This window comes from Lytechinus pictus, chromosome 5 (assembly GCF_037042905.1).
Source record: "Lytechinus pictus isolate F3 Inbred chromosome 5, Lp3.0, whole genome shotgun sequence".
Classification (NCBI taxonomy): domain Eukaryota; kingdom Metazoa; phylum Echinodermata; class Echinoidea; order Temnopleuroida; family Toxopneustidae; genus Lytechinus; species Lytechinus pictus.
Window position 1 is genome coordinate 25,611,302 of NC_087249.1, and position 21,024 is coordinate 25,632,325.

The 21,024-nt window shown below is 36.4% G+C and overlaps 1 protein-coding gene across 2 annotated transcripts; it reads left to right on the forward strand.

The window, feature by feature from the left end:
* The first annotated feature begins 222 nt into the window (after nt 1–222).
* On the forward strand, nt 223–18,042 carry LOC129262212 (zinc finger protein 629-like). 2 transcript variants are annotated; one of them, XM_064100107.1, is made up of 3 exons: nt 223–352; nt 4,320–5,288; nt 6,016–18,042. In XM_064100107.1, exons 2-3 carry the CDS (start codon nt 4,458–4,460, stop codon nt 8,488–8,490), a joined length of 3,306 nt encoding a protein of 1,101 aa, XP_063956177.1. In that variant the 5' UTR covers nt 223–352; nt 4,320–4,457; the 3' UTR covers nt 8,491–18,042. The 2 variants fall into 2 exon arrangements, with proteins under 2 accessions (XP_063956177.1, XP_063956178.1); XM_064100108.1 differs by lacking the exon at nt 223–352 and adding an exon at nt 2,022–2,207.
* The last annotated feature ends 2,982 nt before the right edge of the window (nt 18,043–21,024 follow it).

A 21,024-nucleotide genomic window follows, 5' to 3' on the forward strand; every position in this document is an offset into this window, starting at 1 on the left:
CTGAACAGCAGTGCTACTAAGACATGGGAACTAGCCCCGTGTTTGTTTAAACAAATTGAAAGAAGGGAAACCCCACCGTTTGTTTTATTTGTCCAAGAACGCGTGCTATTTTGCGCGCGCAAAATCCTGTATCTGATTTATCTTAGATAGCTAATATTGTTGGCTGGAACTGTTGGCTGGCTTGCTGTTGGCTAGCTTATTGTTGGCTGACTCTACTCCGGCGAGAAGAGGTGGAGGAGAAAGGAGTGGAAGCGGAAATGAATGACTGCAGTCGAGTGTGCATGCATGCTGTTTCTACATGCATACACACACGCTGTGTATTGTGTACTCTGTGGTTCAGCGAGAAGACGTAGTGAGTGCTAGTGTGTCAAGTCAAGTATTTAGGTCTAACCATTTTAACCAAGTTAGTTTGCGTTCTAAATTACGTTAGGCCTTATTTATCAACAGTCGGTCTTGGAATATGGACCTAACTCCGTCCTAAGCCTAAGGCCTAAATAGGTCCAGTTTCAGCTCCAGGCAAAAGACGGTTTTGTGAGAAATTGAGAATAGATTTCTTTAAAAAAAAAAAAAAAACGTTTGAGATAGGAGTCGGGACTAACACTACAGATCTAATCATTTTGATATGTTATGATTTTTGCTAATCTGAATATAGACTAAATGATTAATGGTACTAGGGCCTAGGTCTAGATCTAACGAAAAAAAAAATAATGTCAGCCCCTTCAATAATCTATTTCAGTGTTGTAGATCTATGACATAGATGTAAAACAGTAATTTGTGGTAGCAAATTGAGCATATTCCAGATGAACTAATCATACAATTTTTTTTATAAAGTAGAAATAAAGAAATAATTTAACCATGGGCCAGCATGTATGATTGACAACTTAAGTAGGACCTGATTCATAAAAGGAAAAAAATAGCCCCCCCCCCCCCCGAAGGAAAATCTTACGTCCTAGAGCCTAGAATTTGGGTATAATGACAAAATTCAAATTAAAGGGGAAGTTCACCCTGACCAAAAAATTTATTATAAAAGTAGCAGAAAAAATAATAGAAATATATATTCTACATATTGGTAAAAAATCAATTGAAAGTAATTTTCTCAGAAAATTGAAAATGATTTTTGTTAATACATATACCATTAATAATATAAATGGTTTTTATATTACATAACATGGGGCAGCTTCTCGTTTATGATGTCACTAATAAAAAACTTGACATTCTAATAACTTTTTAATCTTCAATGGATTTTCCTCAAACCCTCAATATTTTTTATTATTTTTCTGTTATGTTTACAACAAAGATTTCGTCAGGGTGAACTTCCCCTTTAAGCTGAACAATAGGTTATTAATGTGAACAAATTGCATGGACTGAAACTGTATGGGCAAATGAGCTCAAAATTAGATTAGGACTAAGGCATTGTTTATTTTGAAATAAATATTTTTAACAAACACAAAAAAGAGTCGTTAAAATTTCATGTTTCATATATTTTCATCCATGGAATGCCCATCTTTCTTCCATATTTCCTCGAAATTTGTTTTGAATTAGTTGAAAACTATAAAAAAAAAGTGGTATATTCCCTTCTTTATTGACTATGTGAGATGGATTTCAGTTTATGTTACAAGCTTCCACTAGATTTACTAACAACAATAACTACATGTTGGACCAGTATAAATGCATGATATTCTGGCAAAGTAGTTTTCATTTCACTCTTATATTATGTAAATTTAAAAAAAATATTCCAATGGATTTTATCTAAGAATATATATAAATCATTGATTTTCAAATTATTTATGACTTTGAGCCACTTTAATTTCATCAGTTTGAATTTTGAACCCCCCTCCCAAACAAAGGGATTATTAGCAGAGCTACCAAGTAATAATTTTTTTTCGTATTTAGTAGTACTGAAAAATTAGAATACTGATGGTTTCATGCAAAATACTGATTTCCTCACCAAAATATACTGATTTTCAGCTTTTGAAATACTGAAATGCTCGTTCTGGTTGGCAGCTCTGATATAATTGTAGGCCTACTCGGCAAGATGGATTCGTAGGATATTATCAATAAACTAAAAGTTCAGTGACGTAGGCGAACTCCATCTAGATTTGAGCTGATACAGTATTCGTCATGCCTGTATAGCAGAGCGAGACTAGGTGCTGCTTTTCCGATGGCGGTGACAGCGGCGGCGTCGTCAACATTGAAATCTTACCAAGGTCAAGTTTTTGAAACGTCATCTAAAAAATAGGAAGTATATGGACCCAGTTGATGAAACTTAGACATAAGGGTAATCAAGTATTATAGAACATCCTGCTGGAGTTTCAGGTCACATGACTATGGTAAAAGGTCATTTAGGGTCAAATTAATATAGTATTTTATTGTCATATGAATTGTTTTTTTTATAAATAACTATTCAATATTTGTTTTTCAAAGTCAGCACTGCTGCTAAATTTAATGGCGTAATGCAGGTGAGACTGCCAGAGGCTCTCCACTTGTTTTAAGTTGAGAAAATGAGCCAAAATAAGTACAATTAATGATTCAATAATTAATTTTCGGTCTATCCATTGGTATGAAATAAATTTAAGTCTATAAGAATGGTATACCTTCACTACTTTGCTTTGTCAGAATATGGTATTTTCTGTACTGGTCGGGATTTAGACATTGATGTTAATAAATCTAATGATTTTGTTAGATCAAATGAAATTGATCTTCTAGAGTGAAGAAAGAACATAATATTCCTAATTTTGTTGATAGTTTCCAACCAATTCAAAATGATATCAAGGTGATATTATTCAATAGATGGTGTTTTCATGGATGTACATGTACTGTAAGATGTAAAAAAATAAATTTCACGAACTGGGGAGGTTTATTTTTTGTTTTCTATATGGTTTATTAAACATTTGTAAAACTCAAAATAGGAAACGTGTATTACTTTAATCAATGGTTTCAACCTTTTGACTCAGCACTAAATTAGTTGTTTAGCCTGTTGCACAACTTTATATCCAGGGTTCTTAAGATCAATATTATGCAAATTATGCACCGGATAACTGATTTTCAAATAAGCAAAAATGTGAGAACATCATATTTGATTGGTCAGTAACCTTAAAATTTGACACACATCGATAAGAGTTCTTGTCACTACTAGATTTTTGTTCATCGTGATAAAAAAATACATATTAGAATTTATTATCTTTTAGAGAGAAATTTATCATATTGTGCTGCACTCAACCCAGGTGAAAGAGGACAGGTCTGGGAAAATTTATCATTGAAATGCAGATTACATACATGTAATAGCTAACTCTGTGACAATCTAAATTGTAAAACTAGGATCCCCTAAATTGCTGCGATTTTAATATATATGTTTTCTATGAAAAGACAAATTGAATATTTAACTGACTTGTCCATAGAACTTCTACAATGAATAGCTTCATACATGTAGACATTTTATGAAGATTAAGTTTTGGGTTGTAATGTGTTGCTGAGTTGTGGAGTTATGTAAGTGTTTGATTGTGCAATCAGCAAGAACTGCCAATGCATGACCTTGTAGATGTACATGGCAATTGCAGTAGAGTACCAAAGTGTGACGTCAGTTGCCATGGTGTCATGGCGGGCTGGTTCTAAACAGAGTCGCAGCTGACGATTGACTGTACATATTTGTATTTGCAAAATTTATGACTTTGGCTCGTCTGAAAAAAGCGATCAAATTCCGATACCAGCCATTTTCTCCTGTGAGAAACACACTTTCATTCTTCATTCGGCGGGTTCGTTTGTTTAGAACCAGGCTGCCATGACACCATGGCAACTGACGTTTTCGCTTTGGTACTCTATTAGAAAATCACACTTTTTGTCCTGGTACATGTAGTTGGCTAGTTGTACAGTGCACACCTCTGCTTTGCAGTTATTGTATCTGACTTACCTCATGGTGTGCACAGAGTATACTGTAATAACAAGCAAATGCAACAATGTTTATCTGCAACAATGTTCATCTTTATTTAGAGATATGATTAAGTAGCCAACCCCAGACCCACTTCATGAAGACTTGCAACTATTATAAATTTGTCACTATTGTAAGCCCCATGGAAGCTTTGATTGTGATTAGTTGCTGAGCTCTATTACCATGGTACAGTAGTTGTCAGATTGCAAGGTTACAATATTTGTAACTCTTTATAAAACGGGGCCCCAGCAGTGTTAGATTTTCAAAATGCCTGACAGGCCTATCCTTTATGGGTTATTTCTAGAACTCTATTTGACCCTGATATACAGTAAAATGCGACAGGTCTTATCTAGCACTTACTAAACACTTTATTATTTCTTCATTTTCTTTTTAGTAATGTGATGGCTACTATTCAACACGTCAACACCATGCAGTCTGGAGGCTGAGAACTACTTTATTCTGATATCTTTCTTGAGGAAAGAGGCTTCCAAGAGAACCACCATCTTCATTTAAAAATATACCCTTTCCCAGTATGGATTACAGCAAGGCGGTAGAAGCAGCCATTGCACAGGGTGCTGAATACAATCAGGCCATGAATGCCCGTGAGAATGGATTCATACTGCCATCAGACCAGCAAGGAGGTCCTCAAACTGCTCCTCCGGCAGTACCCAACATCCACAACAAGATGCCTTCCATGCCCCAGGCTGCCTACACAGATCAAAGAGAACCAACACCGAACCCCAACCACCAAGGCACCATGGAACCTAATCACCAGACAGCCATGGATCCTAACCATCAGGGCACCTTGGACTCCAATCATCAAGCTGGCATGGACACTAACCAACAAGGGACCATGGACCCCAATCATCAGGGCACCATTGACCACAACCATCAGGTTGCTATGGAGTCTAGTCATCAGGCAGCCATGGACCCTAACCACCGTGGCACAATAGACCCAAACACTGCAACTGGGATGGAACCTAATCCCAATATGAACCCCAGCATGGACTCTAACACTAATGTTCCAATGGAGGCAGATTCCAACTTGAATAGCAGCATGGAGACTTCCACAGAGCAGAAGCACATTGCAGAGACAAGTATGGAAGAAGGCACCATGATGCCATCCTACGATGAAGGGGACGATGATGAAATTGGTAACACTGCAAATCTCTTTGACACCAAGAGTTCTAACCCCATCTTGGTGAGGGGTAGTTGGCAGTGGATGTGTAATCAGTGTCCAAAGAGTTACACTAGTAAAAGTAATCTCATTGCCCATCTTTTGGATCATTGTGGGATCAAGCCACACATGTGTTTGGCATGTGGAAAGAGCTTTAAGCAGGTTGCCCACCTCAACACTCACAGAGTAAGTCCTTTTGTTAACATTTGATTATTATGAAAAAATACACACATTAATTTTCTCATTTAAAGGACAAGTCCACCCCAACAAAAAGTTTATTTGAATAAAAAGAGAAAAATCCAAGCATAACACTGAAAATGTCATCAAAATCAGATGAAAAATAAGATTTTTTTTAAAATTATATCTTCAGCATTATGCTAGTTTGATTTTCCTCTTTTTATTCAAATCAACATTTTTCTGGGGTGGACTTTACCTTTAGTCATTTTTTCTTCATTTTCTTTAAATTCTATGTCAAGGTCAGACTGTAAGTGAGATTGATTTGAAAACAAATGTTGGTGTTGAGGCTTATCAAAGTAAGGAATATTGTCATGTATTTTGGTATGTATTTAGTAGCGGTTGCTTTGATGAATTTCATAATTGATCATAGCTTACATATGGTCCAATATCAATGGCGTGGAATTTTACTTAAAAAATATATTTTTTAAATATAGTAGAAAAAATGTAAAGTTTTTGCAGTCTTTTATTGAGATCAAGAATTGAACTGTATGTTGATAAATTGGTATTGATAAAAATTTAAGCAGAGGATCATTAAGAGAATGAAAACAAAGCATGAGTGAGGAATATTGGTACTTGAAATTATTTTTCTGTTGCATACTTTATACATACATGCATTGGGACACACATATTGCAATTTCTTTGATTGTTTTTTTATTTCTCCCTTTTTTATCTGCAGGTAATCCATACAGGCAGAAGAAAGCACATATGTCCAATCTGTGGGAGGGGATTCAATCAGAGAGTCCACCTGAAGCGACACATGGTAACCCACAATATCAACGTCGCTTGCACATGTGAGCTGTGTGGACGCAAGTTTGCCTTCCCTTCAGAGCTGCAATTTCACCACAAGAAGGTACATAGGAAGCGAAGCGGCCCTCCCAAGAAGGTCAATCGAAGTCCTTCAAGTGATGGTGACAATCTACAACACTTTAATGCTTCTGCAACCATGCACCCTATGATTGCCTCTCAAAATCAAATGCCTCCTATTGGTGGTGTCAAACGACAGGGCAAGTATGCAAATATTCCTGAAGGAACGCAGTATATGCCATCTGGCAGGAGACGTACAAAAGCCATGAAAGCACAAGCGCTCGCTCAAATGCAAGCTGCTCAGATGCAAGCTGCTTATGGTAAAATGCCTGTAGGACCAGTGAGGAGACCATCAAATGATCACATGCCTATATCTCCAGGGCATCTACCAGTTGGAGGAGACCACATGCCACATTCATCAAATCACATGTTGCAGAGAAATGACCGTACCCCACCAAGACATCCCCAGCTGTCTCCTAGAAATGATAGAATGTCTCCAAGAAGTGATCCAAATGCTGAAGGAGGTGATCAAATGTATCAGAAAAACGATCGGACTCCACCCAGATGTGATCAGGTGCCCCAGAGGCAGGACAGTGTATCTTCAAGGAGTAGTGCCATGTCACCGGGGCATGATCACATGAAACAGCAGTTTAGTCATGGTGGGTCACAGTCTCCTCGAGGATCAGAACATGGACCCCATGATGATGGTCTCCTTCCTGCAGAGCTATTTCAACCAGAGCTTGTTCACCCAGATGCTGGTAAGGCTGTCCTCCAGCCTGATGCTATGGAAACACTACGTTTTCAGCCTACGCGGAACTGTCCTGCAACCCAACGTTTCCGTAATCGATCACCAAATGATTCTCCAAGAAAATCCACAAAGAAGAAAGGAGCACCCCTTAAACCTGAACTGACTTGCACAGAATGTGGAAGGCAGTTTGCCTTTCCATTTGAATTGCGAGATCATTTAGCAAGGCACAGAGATGTACGACCTCATGTTTGCTCTGAATGTGGACACCAGTTTTTCAAGGAGCACCATCTTAAACAACATCAGTTGATCCATTCAGGTTTGAAGCCATTTAGGTGTCACATTTGCGACCGAGCCTTTGCTCTTAAGGCTAATATGCTTCGCCATGCCAAACTCCATATTAACAACCGACAATACAAATGCCAAATTTGTGACAAGTCTTTCTCGCAAAAGCAGACTCTCAGTAATCATATGGTTGTCCACAAGGATGAGAAACCATTCTCCTGCAACATTTGCGGCAAGAAGTTCAGTCGCAAGGTGAATCTTGATAGCCATGTGTACCTCCATTTTGGGAACAAACCTTTTAAATGTACCATTTGTGGCAGCAAGTACAACAACAAGGGAAATCTAAAGAGGCATGTTAAGAATAAACATGGTTTGGACGCTGACTTGCAGTCTGATGGGGAAAAGGAGGAAAATGAAAGTGGAGAGATTGCTGATGATAGCCAGCAAATTGATGAGGCAGGGAGGGTGGGTCTTGATACAAGTGAAGAGGTACCTGGTGAGGGAGAAGCAGATATGACTCAAGTATCAAGCGATGGCGATGACAGTACTGATGAACAGGTACCTACTACACAACCTAACTTCAATGAAAATCCACAGCCTCTAGCTGTCACACCTGGACAACAACCATCTTATGATTCTACAAACCAGGAAGACTTCGAAGAGGAACCCACACAACCCTCAAAACGCCAGCAAACATTTGAACAACCTCCTCAACCAAGCTCTACCCAACAGCATTTTAGTGACCACCCACGTCCAGTGAGTCAGTCAAGTTATGAGGAGCCTGAACGTCCTTTGAGCCAAAGACACTATTCTGAAGCCGAAGAAGCCCCAACTCCGGCCCCTGCACCTTCACAACAAGACTATGTGAACCGGGAACATCCACGGAGACAAAGTTATGGAGAGCAAGAGCAAACTCGTGCCCCAGAGAGCTATGGGAACAGTGAATACATTCGGCAACCAAGTTATCCAACTCATGAGCGTCTCGCGATCCCTGAGGCATACAGAACTCCGGAGCATGCTCACCCACAGCCTTCATTTCCTGATCATGACCAAGCCATTCATCCTCGGAACTATGTCAGTCGTGAGCCTCCACGTCAGCCCCTGGTCTATACCGATCACCACCGTCCCACAAATCTGGAAAGCTATGTGCCTCGCGATCAAGTGGGTGGTCGGGAAAGTTACCCTCCATACCATACCCAAGCTGCCTATCCAAGGCATGCATATCATCATGTAGAGAGATTCAAGATTGAACAAGGGGAGGCCATGGCACCACAGAATCCCATGTTAATGCATTCTAATATGGGACTACAAATGTGAATCACTGAAAGTGTAAGTAGACCTCATGAAAATATGAATGTAGACTTGATGTTCAGAGTACTGATCATTGGATGGAAGTTTGAATCAATTGCAAGAAAGTAAAGAGTCCTGAAAAAAAATGTTAATCCTGAAAGATTTTAATCTGTAATTCTATACTCCTCGAATATAAAACATCTCTTTCAAAAACTCCATTCATTGACACATTTGAAATGTTTGTAAAGCGCATTTGCTACTACATAAGTGCTGATATGTTGAAAACAAGTTCATGGCCTCCCTTTTACTGATTTTCCCTTTAGTAAACTTCTTTTTCGTCAACTGAACACATTTTGTGAAATTGAAACAAGTTTTATTTTTCAATGTGCCCTCTCACAGCATAACCATGTACTTAACAAAAATGTAAATTTAGAACTTTTGTGATTTTTTTCCCCTCAAATGAGCATGTATATGTACCTTAAAAGTAAATACACTGGTCTCATATGATTTTATGTTCTCCATCTTTGGTGTACATTTCTGAACTAAATTGAAAATTTGATGAATTTGTAATTCATAACATGTACAAGAACTACACTGTACATGTAGTGTTAGTTACAGTAATGGCTAAACCTGATAAAAAGTAAAATTTGTAGGGACTTGAAAGATGCTGAAGTATATCTTAGAATTCGTTACATGACTGATTACTATTTACTAATTATGTTTATTTGAATATAATTGTACAATTTCACACCATTCATGCTAGATTTCAATTCATATTAACAGTTTGTACAGTGTACATATACTGTACATGTACATGTATGCAGATGATGTGATATTAAACATGTACAGTATGTACACGTATGTATAGGCTTGTATCTACAGCAGTTTGAAAATATGCTTTGTAAAGAAATTTTAAATGTAAATTTTAACAATTACATGTAGTAAAAAAAGAATGTTGTATATGTTTGCAAATTATACATATGCTGTACTGTTATATTACAGTGTGCTGTTTTCCCTTCTTTGTGGTAGTGCTTATGAAGAATAATAAACTACAGTATGGAGAATTAGAATTTGTACATGGACTCCATAAAATGGCATTATACATGTACTGTAGTCTTTCAGAAATATGATTGTACATTGTATAATACTGAGACTAGATCATGTTTTACATTAGCATACAATGTGAAACTTTCTGTTTTAGAGATTCCTGACACATGTATGCAGACAAAATGATTATTCCCAATCAATGGCTCTACCTGACCAACATGAACACTGAAGTACCTTATTATCTAGTCTAGAAGACAGTTATTATTAGCCTACATTAAATGGCTTAACAATTGTAGCCAATTATGTGCCCTTATGGGTTACAGGTGCGCTCTTCATCTTTGCACTAACAACTGCGGGGCAAAAAGCATAATTGCATGCTGAATTGGCCTATGTTTTAAGCAAGTACAAACCCAGTCTGAGTGCATTTAAAAATGCACAATTTAATATACTGTACACTTAGGATATTGGTGCCAATGACATTATAGTGGGCACAGATACAGTATGCACGCAATCTGTGTCTTTGCTACGCGATGACTATGATCATGTCTTAAAGAAATTTAGGCCTTTGTTATTGATTGTGATATTGGAAAATCATTCAGATTGTAGCCATTATTCTGCCATGAATTATTCATGTCAACCCATTTTATGAAATAGACTAGGTAGAGGTTTGATTTTATGGCTAGATGTAGGCATCTCCACTATTTCTATTTACAATGTTTTTTTTTGCATCTACATGTTATTCCCTCTAGTGCGCTGTATTGCCTCCAACACACACACACCTGTGCATTATTTGTATTACGTACACGTACCTATAGGCCTATTTTTTATTAGATACATTAAGAGAATCATGTAACCAATTCTTGTTCACCTGATTATGATGCTCTTATCAATTTGCACATGTTTAGCCAGTTACAAATTTCTGATGCCCTTAAAATCATCCATTTATACTTTATGTTTTCATCCACAAATGAGAATCACATATTTTTTGCATTGGAGGAGATGTCCAACACTTCCCCAGGTCTATTTCAACTGACTCGTTAGCTTATTCCAGAATGAATTTCTTTGATCATGATGGGTGGAGCATGGTAATACATTGGCAATTACAGGAAACTTTAAGAATATGTGTGTAGCTGACATAGCAATATCGGATTTATGAAAAATTATTTGAATGGCTGAAAATAATTGAAACATCTGAATGAAATACCTTGTTCTGAGGTTATACAACAGGAACTGCATCTACTGTATAGGGTAATGTTGTGTAATCAACAAAATTTGTTATTAAAAGCTGTCATGAGAGTGAAGATACATGTACATGTATTTCATGAAGATATTGTTCACTAAACTCTAGCTCATTTACTAAGCTCCTAGATGATCATGATCTGATTTGAAAAAAAAAATTAATCTTATGCTTACAAATCATTGTCTTTATGATCTGATATTGATTTATGAATTTCAAATGTCTTTTTTTTTCTCTTATGAATGAATGCCCTATCAGTTAACTTATGCTATTTGTCTTGAATGCAAGGTGAGAGTCATTTTTGTCTCACCTGCATAGCAGAGTGAGACTATAGGCGCCGCTTTTCCGACGGCGACGGTGGCGTCAACACCAAATCTTAACCGAAGGTTAAGCTTTTGAAATGAAAGCATAACTTAGAAAGTATATAGACCTAGTTCATGGAACTTGGCCATAAGGTTAATCAAGTATTACTGAACATCCTGCCCGAGTTTCAGGTCACATGACCAAGGTCAAAGGTCATTTAGGGTCAATGAACTTAGACCATGTTGGGGGAATCAGCATCAAAATCTTAACCTAAGGTTAAGTTTTTGTCTCACCTGCATAGCAGAGTGAGACTATAGGCGCCGCTTTTCCGACGGCGGCGGCGACGGCGGCGGCGGCGGCGGCGTCAACACCAAATCTTAACCTGAGGTTAAGTTTTTGAAATGACAGCATAACTTAGAAAGTATATGGACCTAGTTCATGAAACTTGGCCATAAGGTTAATCAAGTATTACTAAACATCCTGCCTGAGTTTCATGTCACATGACCAAGGTCAAAGGTCATTTAGGGTCAATGAACTTAGACCATGTTGGGGGAATCAACATCAAAATCTTAACCTAAGGTTAAGTTTTTGAAATGTCATCATAACTTAGAAAATATATGGACCTAGTTCATGAAACTTATACATAAGGTTAATCAAGTATCACTGAACATCCTGCATGAGTTTCACGTCACATGACCAAGGTCAAAGGTCATTTAGGGTCAATGAACTTTGGCCGAATTGGGGGTATCTGTTGAATTACCATCATAACTTTGAAAGTTTATGGATCTGATTCATGAAACTTGGACATAATAGTAATCAAGTATTACTGAACATCCTGTGCAAGTTTCAGGTCACATGATCAAGGTCAAAGGTCATTTAGGGTCAATGAACTTTGGCCAAATTGGGGTATTTGTTGAATTACAGCCATAAATTTAAAAGTGTGTTGGTCTAGTTCATAAAACTTGGACATAATAGTAATCAAGTATCACTCAACATCCTGTGCGAGTTTCAGGTCACATGATCAAGGTCAAAGGTCATGTAAGGTCAAAGAACTTTGGCCACGTTGGGGGTATTTGTTGAATTGCCATCATATCTCTATAAGTGTATTGGTCTAGTTCATAAAACGTGGAAATAAGAGTAACCAAGTATCACTGAACATCTTGTGCGAGTTATAGTAGTTTTCAAAATCAGCACTGCTGCTATATTGAATCGCGTGATGCAGGTGAGACGGCCAGAGGCATTCCACTTGTTGAAATGTCATCATAACTTAGTAAATATATGGACCTAGTTCATAAAACTTGGACGTAAGGTTGATCAAGTATTACTGAACATCCTGCCTGAGTTTCACGTCACATGACCAAGGTCAAAGGTCATTTCGGGTCAATGAACTTTGGCCGAATTGGGGGTATCTGTTGACTTACCATCATAACTTTGAAAGTTTATGGATCTTATTCATGAAACTTGGACATAAGAGTAATCAAGTATCACTGAACATCCTGTGCAAGTTTCAGGTCACATGATTAAGGTCAAAGGTCATTTAAGGTCAATGAACTTTGGCCAAATTGGGGGTATTTGTTGAATTACCATCATAACTTTGAAACTTTATTGGTCTAGTTCATAAAACTTGGACATAAGAGTAATAAAGTATCACTGAACATCCTGTGCGCATTTCAGGTCACATGACCAAGATCAAAGGTCAATGAACTTTGGCCATAATGGGGGTATCTGTTGAATTACCATCATAACTTCGAAAGTTTATGGATCTGATCATGAAACTTGGACATAAGAGTAATCAAATATCACTGAACATCCTTTGTGAGTTTCATGTCACATGATCAAGGTCAAAGGTCATGTAAGGTCAATGAACTTTGGCCAAGTTGGGGGTATTTGTTGAATTACCATCATAACTTTGAAAGTTTATTGGTCTACTTCATAAAACTTGGACATATAAGAGTAATCAAGTATCACTGAACATCCTTTGCGAATTCAGGTCACATGACCAACGTCAAAGGTCAATGAACTTTGGCAATATGGGGGGTATCTGTTGAATTACCATAATAACTTTGAAAGTTTATGGATCTGATTCATGAAACTTGGACATAAGAGTAATCAAGATCCCGTAAAAGTTTCAGGTCACATGACCAATGTCAAAGGTCATTTAAGTTCATTGAACTTTGGCCATTTTAGAGGTAATCATTAGATTGCTGTCATAAATTTCAAAGTTTATAGATACAGTGTATAAAATGTGGATATAGGGGTAATCAAGTATCACTGACAAGTTTTAGGTCACATGATCAAGGTCAAATGTCAATGAACATAGTAGATTGCGAGACAAATGAATACCCTCTAGCGATTATTTCGGTCCGCAATAATGAACCTATTAAGTATTAGAACATAGTATTGTATCATTATATGAATGGAGTTTTTTGTGAATAATTATTTTATAGTAGTTTTCAAAGTCAGCACTGCTACTATATTGAATCGCGTGATGCAGGTGAGACCGCCAGAGGCATTCCATTTGTTCACTTAATATTTCTTGTGTACTTGTAAGTAGGAATAATAGCGTAATGAGTTAACACGCCCCTTTTAGTCACATTTGTCAAATTAACACAATTTTGTCAAACCAATGCCTCTTAAAATATATTTGATATTTATCAGTTATGTATACATTGTTTTTCCGCTGACTGCCTTGCTAACAATCATACACAATTTGTTAGTTTCATACCACATGCATTGTACATGTGCGGAAGTTAATATGTTGACATTGATCACTCATACGTGTTCATTTTGAGAGATTGGTTGACCAAAGCGTATTGAACACCTCACAGTACATTAATCAGGGTGTTTCTTTTCAAAGTGATCACAAACCTCCTCTATACTCTACAATTTTCCTGGGATCCCACTGCTCATTCTAATTGTTATTCTTACATGTGCTTGTGATTCTTTGTTCAGTAAAATATTTTTTTTGTTTTTCAATTCACGGCCCATGCTACCTGTATTTTGTAGGTCGTAGGAAAAATTGTTTGACCCAGTAGGCCTTAACAATCTTTGACCAGACTTTGCTTTACAAGTCAAATACCGTATTCTAAACATTGAAAAAATAAAATCATATTGAACTGCATTGTACATCGAAGACGAAGGCTCCAAACTGGCATTTCAATTATACTGTACATCACAGAAAAATTGCTGGCATAATATTGTGTTCTTATTTCTTTTAACATGGTAATCAACTCAAGAGTGACTAATTGGAATGCCTTGTAATACCCATTTGCAAAGAAAATTATCAGGTTTATTTTTAAAGTGCCAAAAACCTCTATTTACATGTATTACCTTATAGATAGTATTATTTTTCTGACCAGTAGCCTCAATATTTGATTGCTAGGTTTCCTGCATTCATTCTAATCAGGTTAATTAATCGCTTTCCTCTCTGGTAAAAAGATGAACAACTCAGAATATATCTACTTGTTGTTTCTTTTGTAACAAAATTTTACTCTGATTTTTAGTGTTTAATTATTTACTATTTATGAACTAACAGCTTGTAACAAGGGTAATAGTAATATACTGTGGACTAGTTATCACACACAAAATTAATGGTATCCGAGTATTTTGCTACGGTATAGTATCTGGTTTACCTCAATATTTTAATTGGATTAGAAAACAAAGAAATACATGTAAGATGTATGCAAGATTACTTACACGTTTTTCTTTATGTACACGGACCTGGTATCCCATCGCAATTCTATCGACATTTTTTATGCCTGTTACACAAAACATCCTCTGTATGGCATGATTTGACATAGGACCGTGCATAACATAGTTGAAAACTTTACTGTAACAACCAGGGGAGCATTTTATTAACATTTTCATCCTACAAAATTGTCAGATATGACAAATTTTGCTTGATTTTGATTGGCTGAAAAACATTGTTACTATGGAAACTGTTGGATAGAAAAATAAAGGACTCGTCAGATTAAATACATGTATCTGACAAGTCCTTTCGTGAAACACCCATGAAATTCCTAATCAGAAATACCTAATCAAATTTGAGAAGTAAAATGATTCCCTGGTGTAAAGGTTTATTTGAACAATGTTTTTGTTTCTGTTGTATTAGTATTGAATAAAAACAATACATGTACAACCCCTAACTACTCCTTAAGGAGCATCAATTGATGGATTGCTGTGTTTCTCTAGAAAACCAGTGATTCATCAGTCAGAACAGGGGGTCATACTGTACCTTCCTGATCAGTATCTGCATTCTCATGTGTTGTGTTACATTATTTACCATTGATCTTTAGGCATACAACTTGCTGTTCTTGGCCTCCTAAGGTTAACAAGAATTAAGAGCGATTGAAGATATCAGATAGCTTTGTTTAAATTTATAATTTATTTGAATGTTAAAAAGCTAATGTAGAATTGTATATTTTTTTTCCACAAGTATGAATAACGTTCAGTTGACTATGCAATATAATCGGATACTGACATTCACATTTTTATGAAATCAAGAAGCACATGTAGGTACCTCAAATTGTTTTCTAATGGAGTACAGAATACAAAGAGAAGAAGAAATTTATTTCAAATTATTCTTCCAAACCAGAGCCCAGGCTCATTAACTTGTTATCAACAGATTTGCACATTTTTGCCAGATTTTGTATCGGGCATTCAAATGATGAACAAGGACAGGTGCAGGTAAATGCATTTAAAACAAAAAGAGCAGCATCTCCTCTTTTGGTTAATACAATTTTAAACCCATTTTACCAGATAAAGTAAAACAAAATTGTATGTATGATAGAAATTATTTGTTTAGATGTTCAGAAGGCCCTTGAGACATGGCCCTGTGAAGGTGGGGTGCTTTTCTGATGAATTACCACAAGGCTTTTTTTTACAAAATTATCACACAGGAACAGCCAACAGTCACATAATCCTTTTTGTGACAATCGCTTTCATTCTGGAGTGAAGACCCCCTTTTTTGTTTCTTAATTTTTTATGAACATTGATGCCCCCCATTAGGAAAATTACAATACCAGCACCCCCTGATATAAACAAATAAATTGTTCCCAGGACCCACAGAGGTCCCACTCTATAAACACTGACCCAATTATTGAATACCCCATGTTATATGAGCTTGTTCAAAGACATTGACTAGTGAAGGTTTTTCAGAAATGTTGCCAAGGCTACTTCTGACAATTGTAGCATTTAACTTTTTGGTCATGTGAATAATATGAGTAGGTATCTGATGTGATTTTCTTAAGGGAGAATGGTCCCTCTAAAGAGTGCTTTTCATTTGATATCGGGTATGGGGAGGGGGGCGGGAAGTAATATTTTTTTCCTGTAATATCAGGTTGATATTGTTTTATACATAGAAGCTCATCATTGGCTTTAAATTGGGCTGTAAAGTAAAAGCTCAAGCCTATATTTTGTTTTTCATTATTATTTCTAATTGCCTTTGTCAGAGACTGAGAGGTACTGTTTTGAACAAATTGCCAAGTTGTGAAATTAATTTGCTATTAAATCTTAATGTGTAATGTATATTTGTCAGTTCAACTAACTGTATTAATAAAATATTTGAATAGATACCATTTTGTTGGTCAATATTTCAATCGCATGCAGTGGTAATGGATGTAATAGAAATCTCTGTAGATCCTCATGATTCCCTGGTGGAACATTTGTGATTAGGGCAGGGAAGAAAAATTACACGTGGGCTTGGGGCGGCTTAGCCCCCCCCCCCAAAAAAAAAAATGCTCAAAAGATCCCTGAAAAATCCCCATTCATCGCAATGTTAAAGCTTATCTAATGTTGCAAATTTAGGCAGTAAGTTGTGAAAAAGTAGCCCCCCCCAAAATGAAAAATAATGTTTGCGTTGATTGGGGCTATACCATCTTGTGTGAGAGCTGAGTTTGGTTGGTATGTGGCAAATACAAGAGTACATGCATTTTCCATCTTTATACTTGCCAGCTGTCCCTTTCAAAAGGGGAAGATCACTGCAACAAAAAGTTGGTTTGGATAAAAAGGAAAAAAAAAAAAAATCAAAATTGGATGTAAAGTATTATGAAAGTTATGAAATTCAAAAGTTTTGCTTGATTTCACAAGACAGTTAATGAGGGAGCCAATGATGCCATGTACACCATGATTGCTTTTGTATTTTATAATATGAATTATAAAATATCTTACTTTTTTCCTCTTTATTATATGAAATGTAGTTTAATTCCTCCTTGAATTGTAGGAATGTGTTTCATCAAAGGCTATCTCATTTGCATATCACTGTGATGTGATGTTTTGTGAAAAAATGAGAAAAAAAGCATTCGTAAACTTTCTTATTTTACATCTCATTTAATAAAATGTTCAGCACTATGCTTATTTAATTTTCTCTATTTATTCCAATATGTTTTTTTGTTGCAGAAAAAGGGCAATTTTAACCTTCACAGCTCTCTATCCATATTTTTGTGAAAAAATATCCATAGTACTTTGTATAAAATTGAGCAATTTTTACATGTTCTGTTTCCATTTTCCCAATTTATGACTGGCAGTGTTGGCAAGTATACATCTCGTTATTGCATACATACATCTGCATGCTATGATTAAGAAATTTGTCCTAATATTTGGCCGAGGAATTGTAATTATGTGGGACGAATTTATATTCAAGAATAATGAAGGCTACTGAATTGCGGAAGCAGTGCTGCCCTTCCATATGTAATACGTATTCCTCATTATGCTTCCTGCCATATACCACTGTAGTCTGTATTATAATCAGCCCATCTATCCATCATCGACTCTCATTTCCTCCTCACAAGCTTCCTTCTTCCTCCTTCATGTCTCCTTGTAATACATTAGTCTGCACCTTCCAGACCTTTTGCTCAACCGTGTTTCTGCTGCTTGCCTTGCAGTATCTATATGGATTGGGCCTTGATAAAGTTATTTCATTTTTCATAATTCAGTTTAATTATATTTTAGCATGGTAATCCATTCAACAAATTGACCCCTCATGGTGCCCTGAAAATGCCTCCGCAAGTATACTGTTGAAACCCGCAGTAAAATACATGAAAATGTGATGTGTTCTATTACCTGAATGTATCTTATTGCCAGAGGCATAAGCTGAGAGTGATATAAATCTAATGGGGACAATCTCAGGGGCCGTTGAAGCTTTTTTTTCCAAAAATTTGTACAAAAGCAAATAAATGACCATCTGATTGTGATTTTTTGCATGGTCAGCCCCCCCCCCCCCCCACTTTCAAAACCGTTCAGCGGCCCTTACATCTCTGAAAGGCAAGTTAATCATTAAATTACATTACATCAAGTAAAATCCAAAAAAAAAAAAGGAAGTCATGTCCTTTGTTTTTCTTTGATTTCATTGCATTCACTGTGATATTCACTGAATTGCTAAATGCATGAATGAAATTCAAATCATATTCTAACACACATACAAGACTGAAATTTTCAGAAAGGGAAATGGGACAATGTATTCTCCCAAAGAATTAGTCTCTATTTATCAACCCCAGTCCAGTCTAAAATCTTTTTTTGCTTTGGATAACTGAAATGGTCCCCTGGTTTGAACTTGCGACAAATCCAATCTTACTTCATTTTTTATTATTAAAGACGCAATGAGTGAAATATTGAAAATGTTAATAATTGTCATTTAAAATATGAGAGGACTTGATGATTGCAGAATACAATTTTGCTTTTACAAATTGTACTATTCCCTGCCTCTGGAGATAATTAGGGTGAAAATATCCGTACTAGTGGGAGTGATGTCAGAAGACAGCAAATTTAAGTTATAATTTGAAGTGTCATATTGGCCACATTTGATAAATTTGATTTATATTTGTGGGGCGCAAAGTATAGATTTTACTTGAAGGGGAAAATAATTGAGAGTCACTGTGTGATGGATTCGGATCATAGTCTTATATCATCCTGTGCTAGATTCTTTTAATTAGATGAACCAAAATGCATTCACCATGGTAATAGAGACATTGCAATTTATTGGCAAGAGGTCATAGATAACAGTATTAATTCTGGTATGTAGTCACTATAAAAGATAAAATAACACCAAAAGGCAAAGGAAAACAGAAGAAAAGACAAGAGATAATTATATGCATATCAATTTTCTGGGTATGAAGACAAGCCTTTTGGATAAATACATGTCTCTGCCACAATAGAAATATAGCCATGCAAAATGCCTCTCTTTCTCTCCATATGTAGAGCGATGTTTCTTCCTGATAACTTCCCGTGATAGATAACCGTCTTCCTTACTCGGCTTTCTCATCCTTCATTTAAATGTCATCTAATGGAAAGAGAGATGGGAGAGAGGGAGAGAGAGAGGTGAAGGAGGAAATTCAGTAGACTAGTAGGATTAGAGTGCTGGTGGTGTAAAGTGAATGAGACAAAGAGGCCGAGTGATGCATTGAAGTGATATGGGAAGGATGAGAGATAGGGAATATGGAGGAACAGAGCGAGAGAGACAGACAGAAAGAGAGAGAGAGAGAAAAGGAGGGGAATAGACATGAGATTGGAAGAGGGAAAGAAACAAAGAAAGGGCAGACTGAATGGGGTGGTTTACATATTTACAGAAAAATAAATACATCATAAATGACTTCAATATTCTAGGGGTTGGTCGAATAATGAATCCTCTAGACGTTAATTTATGTACCAGCAAAAATGTCACACAATCAAATTAACCACGAATGAAAAAAGATGTCAGTGGCAAAAACTATGAAAATATGGTCGATTTTGCAGTTTAGATGAAATTGAGAAAGGTATCACACTTGTGAAGATGTGTGTTGATATAATGGAATGGAACACAATTTTTTATATTAATTCTGGAAAATATGATTAAAAAGTCACTAATAAAATTGATACCGAGAAAAAAAAAATATTTGGGGTTTTCTATGCAATGATGGAATGTTTCAGAAAATCATCATGATCTATATAACTTTATATGATGAGCAAAATGAACAAGAAGAAAAGAGATGGACTGCACATATTATCATGATGAAAGAGAAGAATGTCGGTGGACAGGGGCATAATCTTTCTATCTTGGCAATCTGAGAATCATGCCTTGTATGTAAGTGACTCCACTGCTAGACTTGCTCGTCCTTCATCTAAATGTCATCTAATGGAGAGAGGGATGGGAGACGGACAGCGGAGGAAATTCAATAGACGGAGGGATTATTGTCTGGTGAGGCAGAGATAGAAGAGAGTCAAGGAGAGAAATGTGTGTGTGAGAGAGCAAATAAGGGAAAACAGATATCAAGAGAATGGATTGTATGTGTCTGTGTGTCTCAGAGAGAGAGGAGGGAGAGGTTCAGGAAAAACATCAATATTGAATTATGTAGGTAGATGAGGAGTGATAAAGAGGGAGAGGAAAAGAGAGAAAGGGAGATGGAGAGACGAAAGCAAGGGAGAGACAAGAACAGTTGCTATGACAACAATGGGATAGGAAGATAACGACTACGCAAGAATGGCAATTCCAGTTAATATAAAACAGTAAAAACTGGGAACATAAAGAAAGTAGAATGATATATCATTGTACCATATATTGATTCATAATAATACATGAAGTAAACAATGAAATTAATGATAGTGATAATCAATGATGCATGTTTTTTTGTTAACATAATTATGATGATAATAATAACAAAACTAATTTATGATTGATCTTAAAAGCACATGTATCAATCACAACAGGCCGAGGGATAAAGAGAAGGGGACCTTATAAGGACTAGTATAATGAAGAAACAAAATATTACTGCGTTTGGATTAAAACAATCATTAGGAACAGAGAGGTAAAGAAAAAGGGGCAGTGCATGTACTAACCAAAGGGTGGAGGAAAGGAAAGAACTGAACGTAGAATGGGCACAGGCAACACACATTGCACAGAACGGGAGGAAGAACAAGTATTATATTGTGATGAAAAGCATTACATGTATGATGAAACAAAACATGAAACACAATTTTAAATAAAATGAAATAAGATCAAGGAT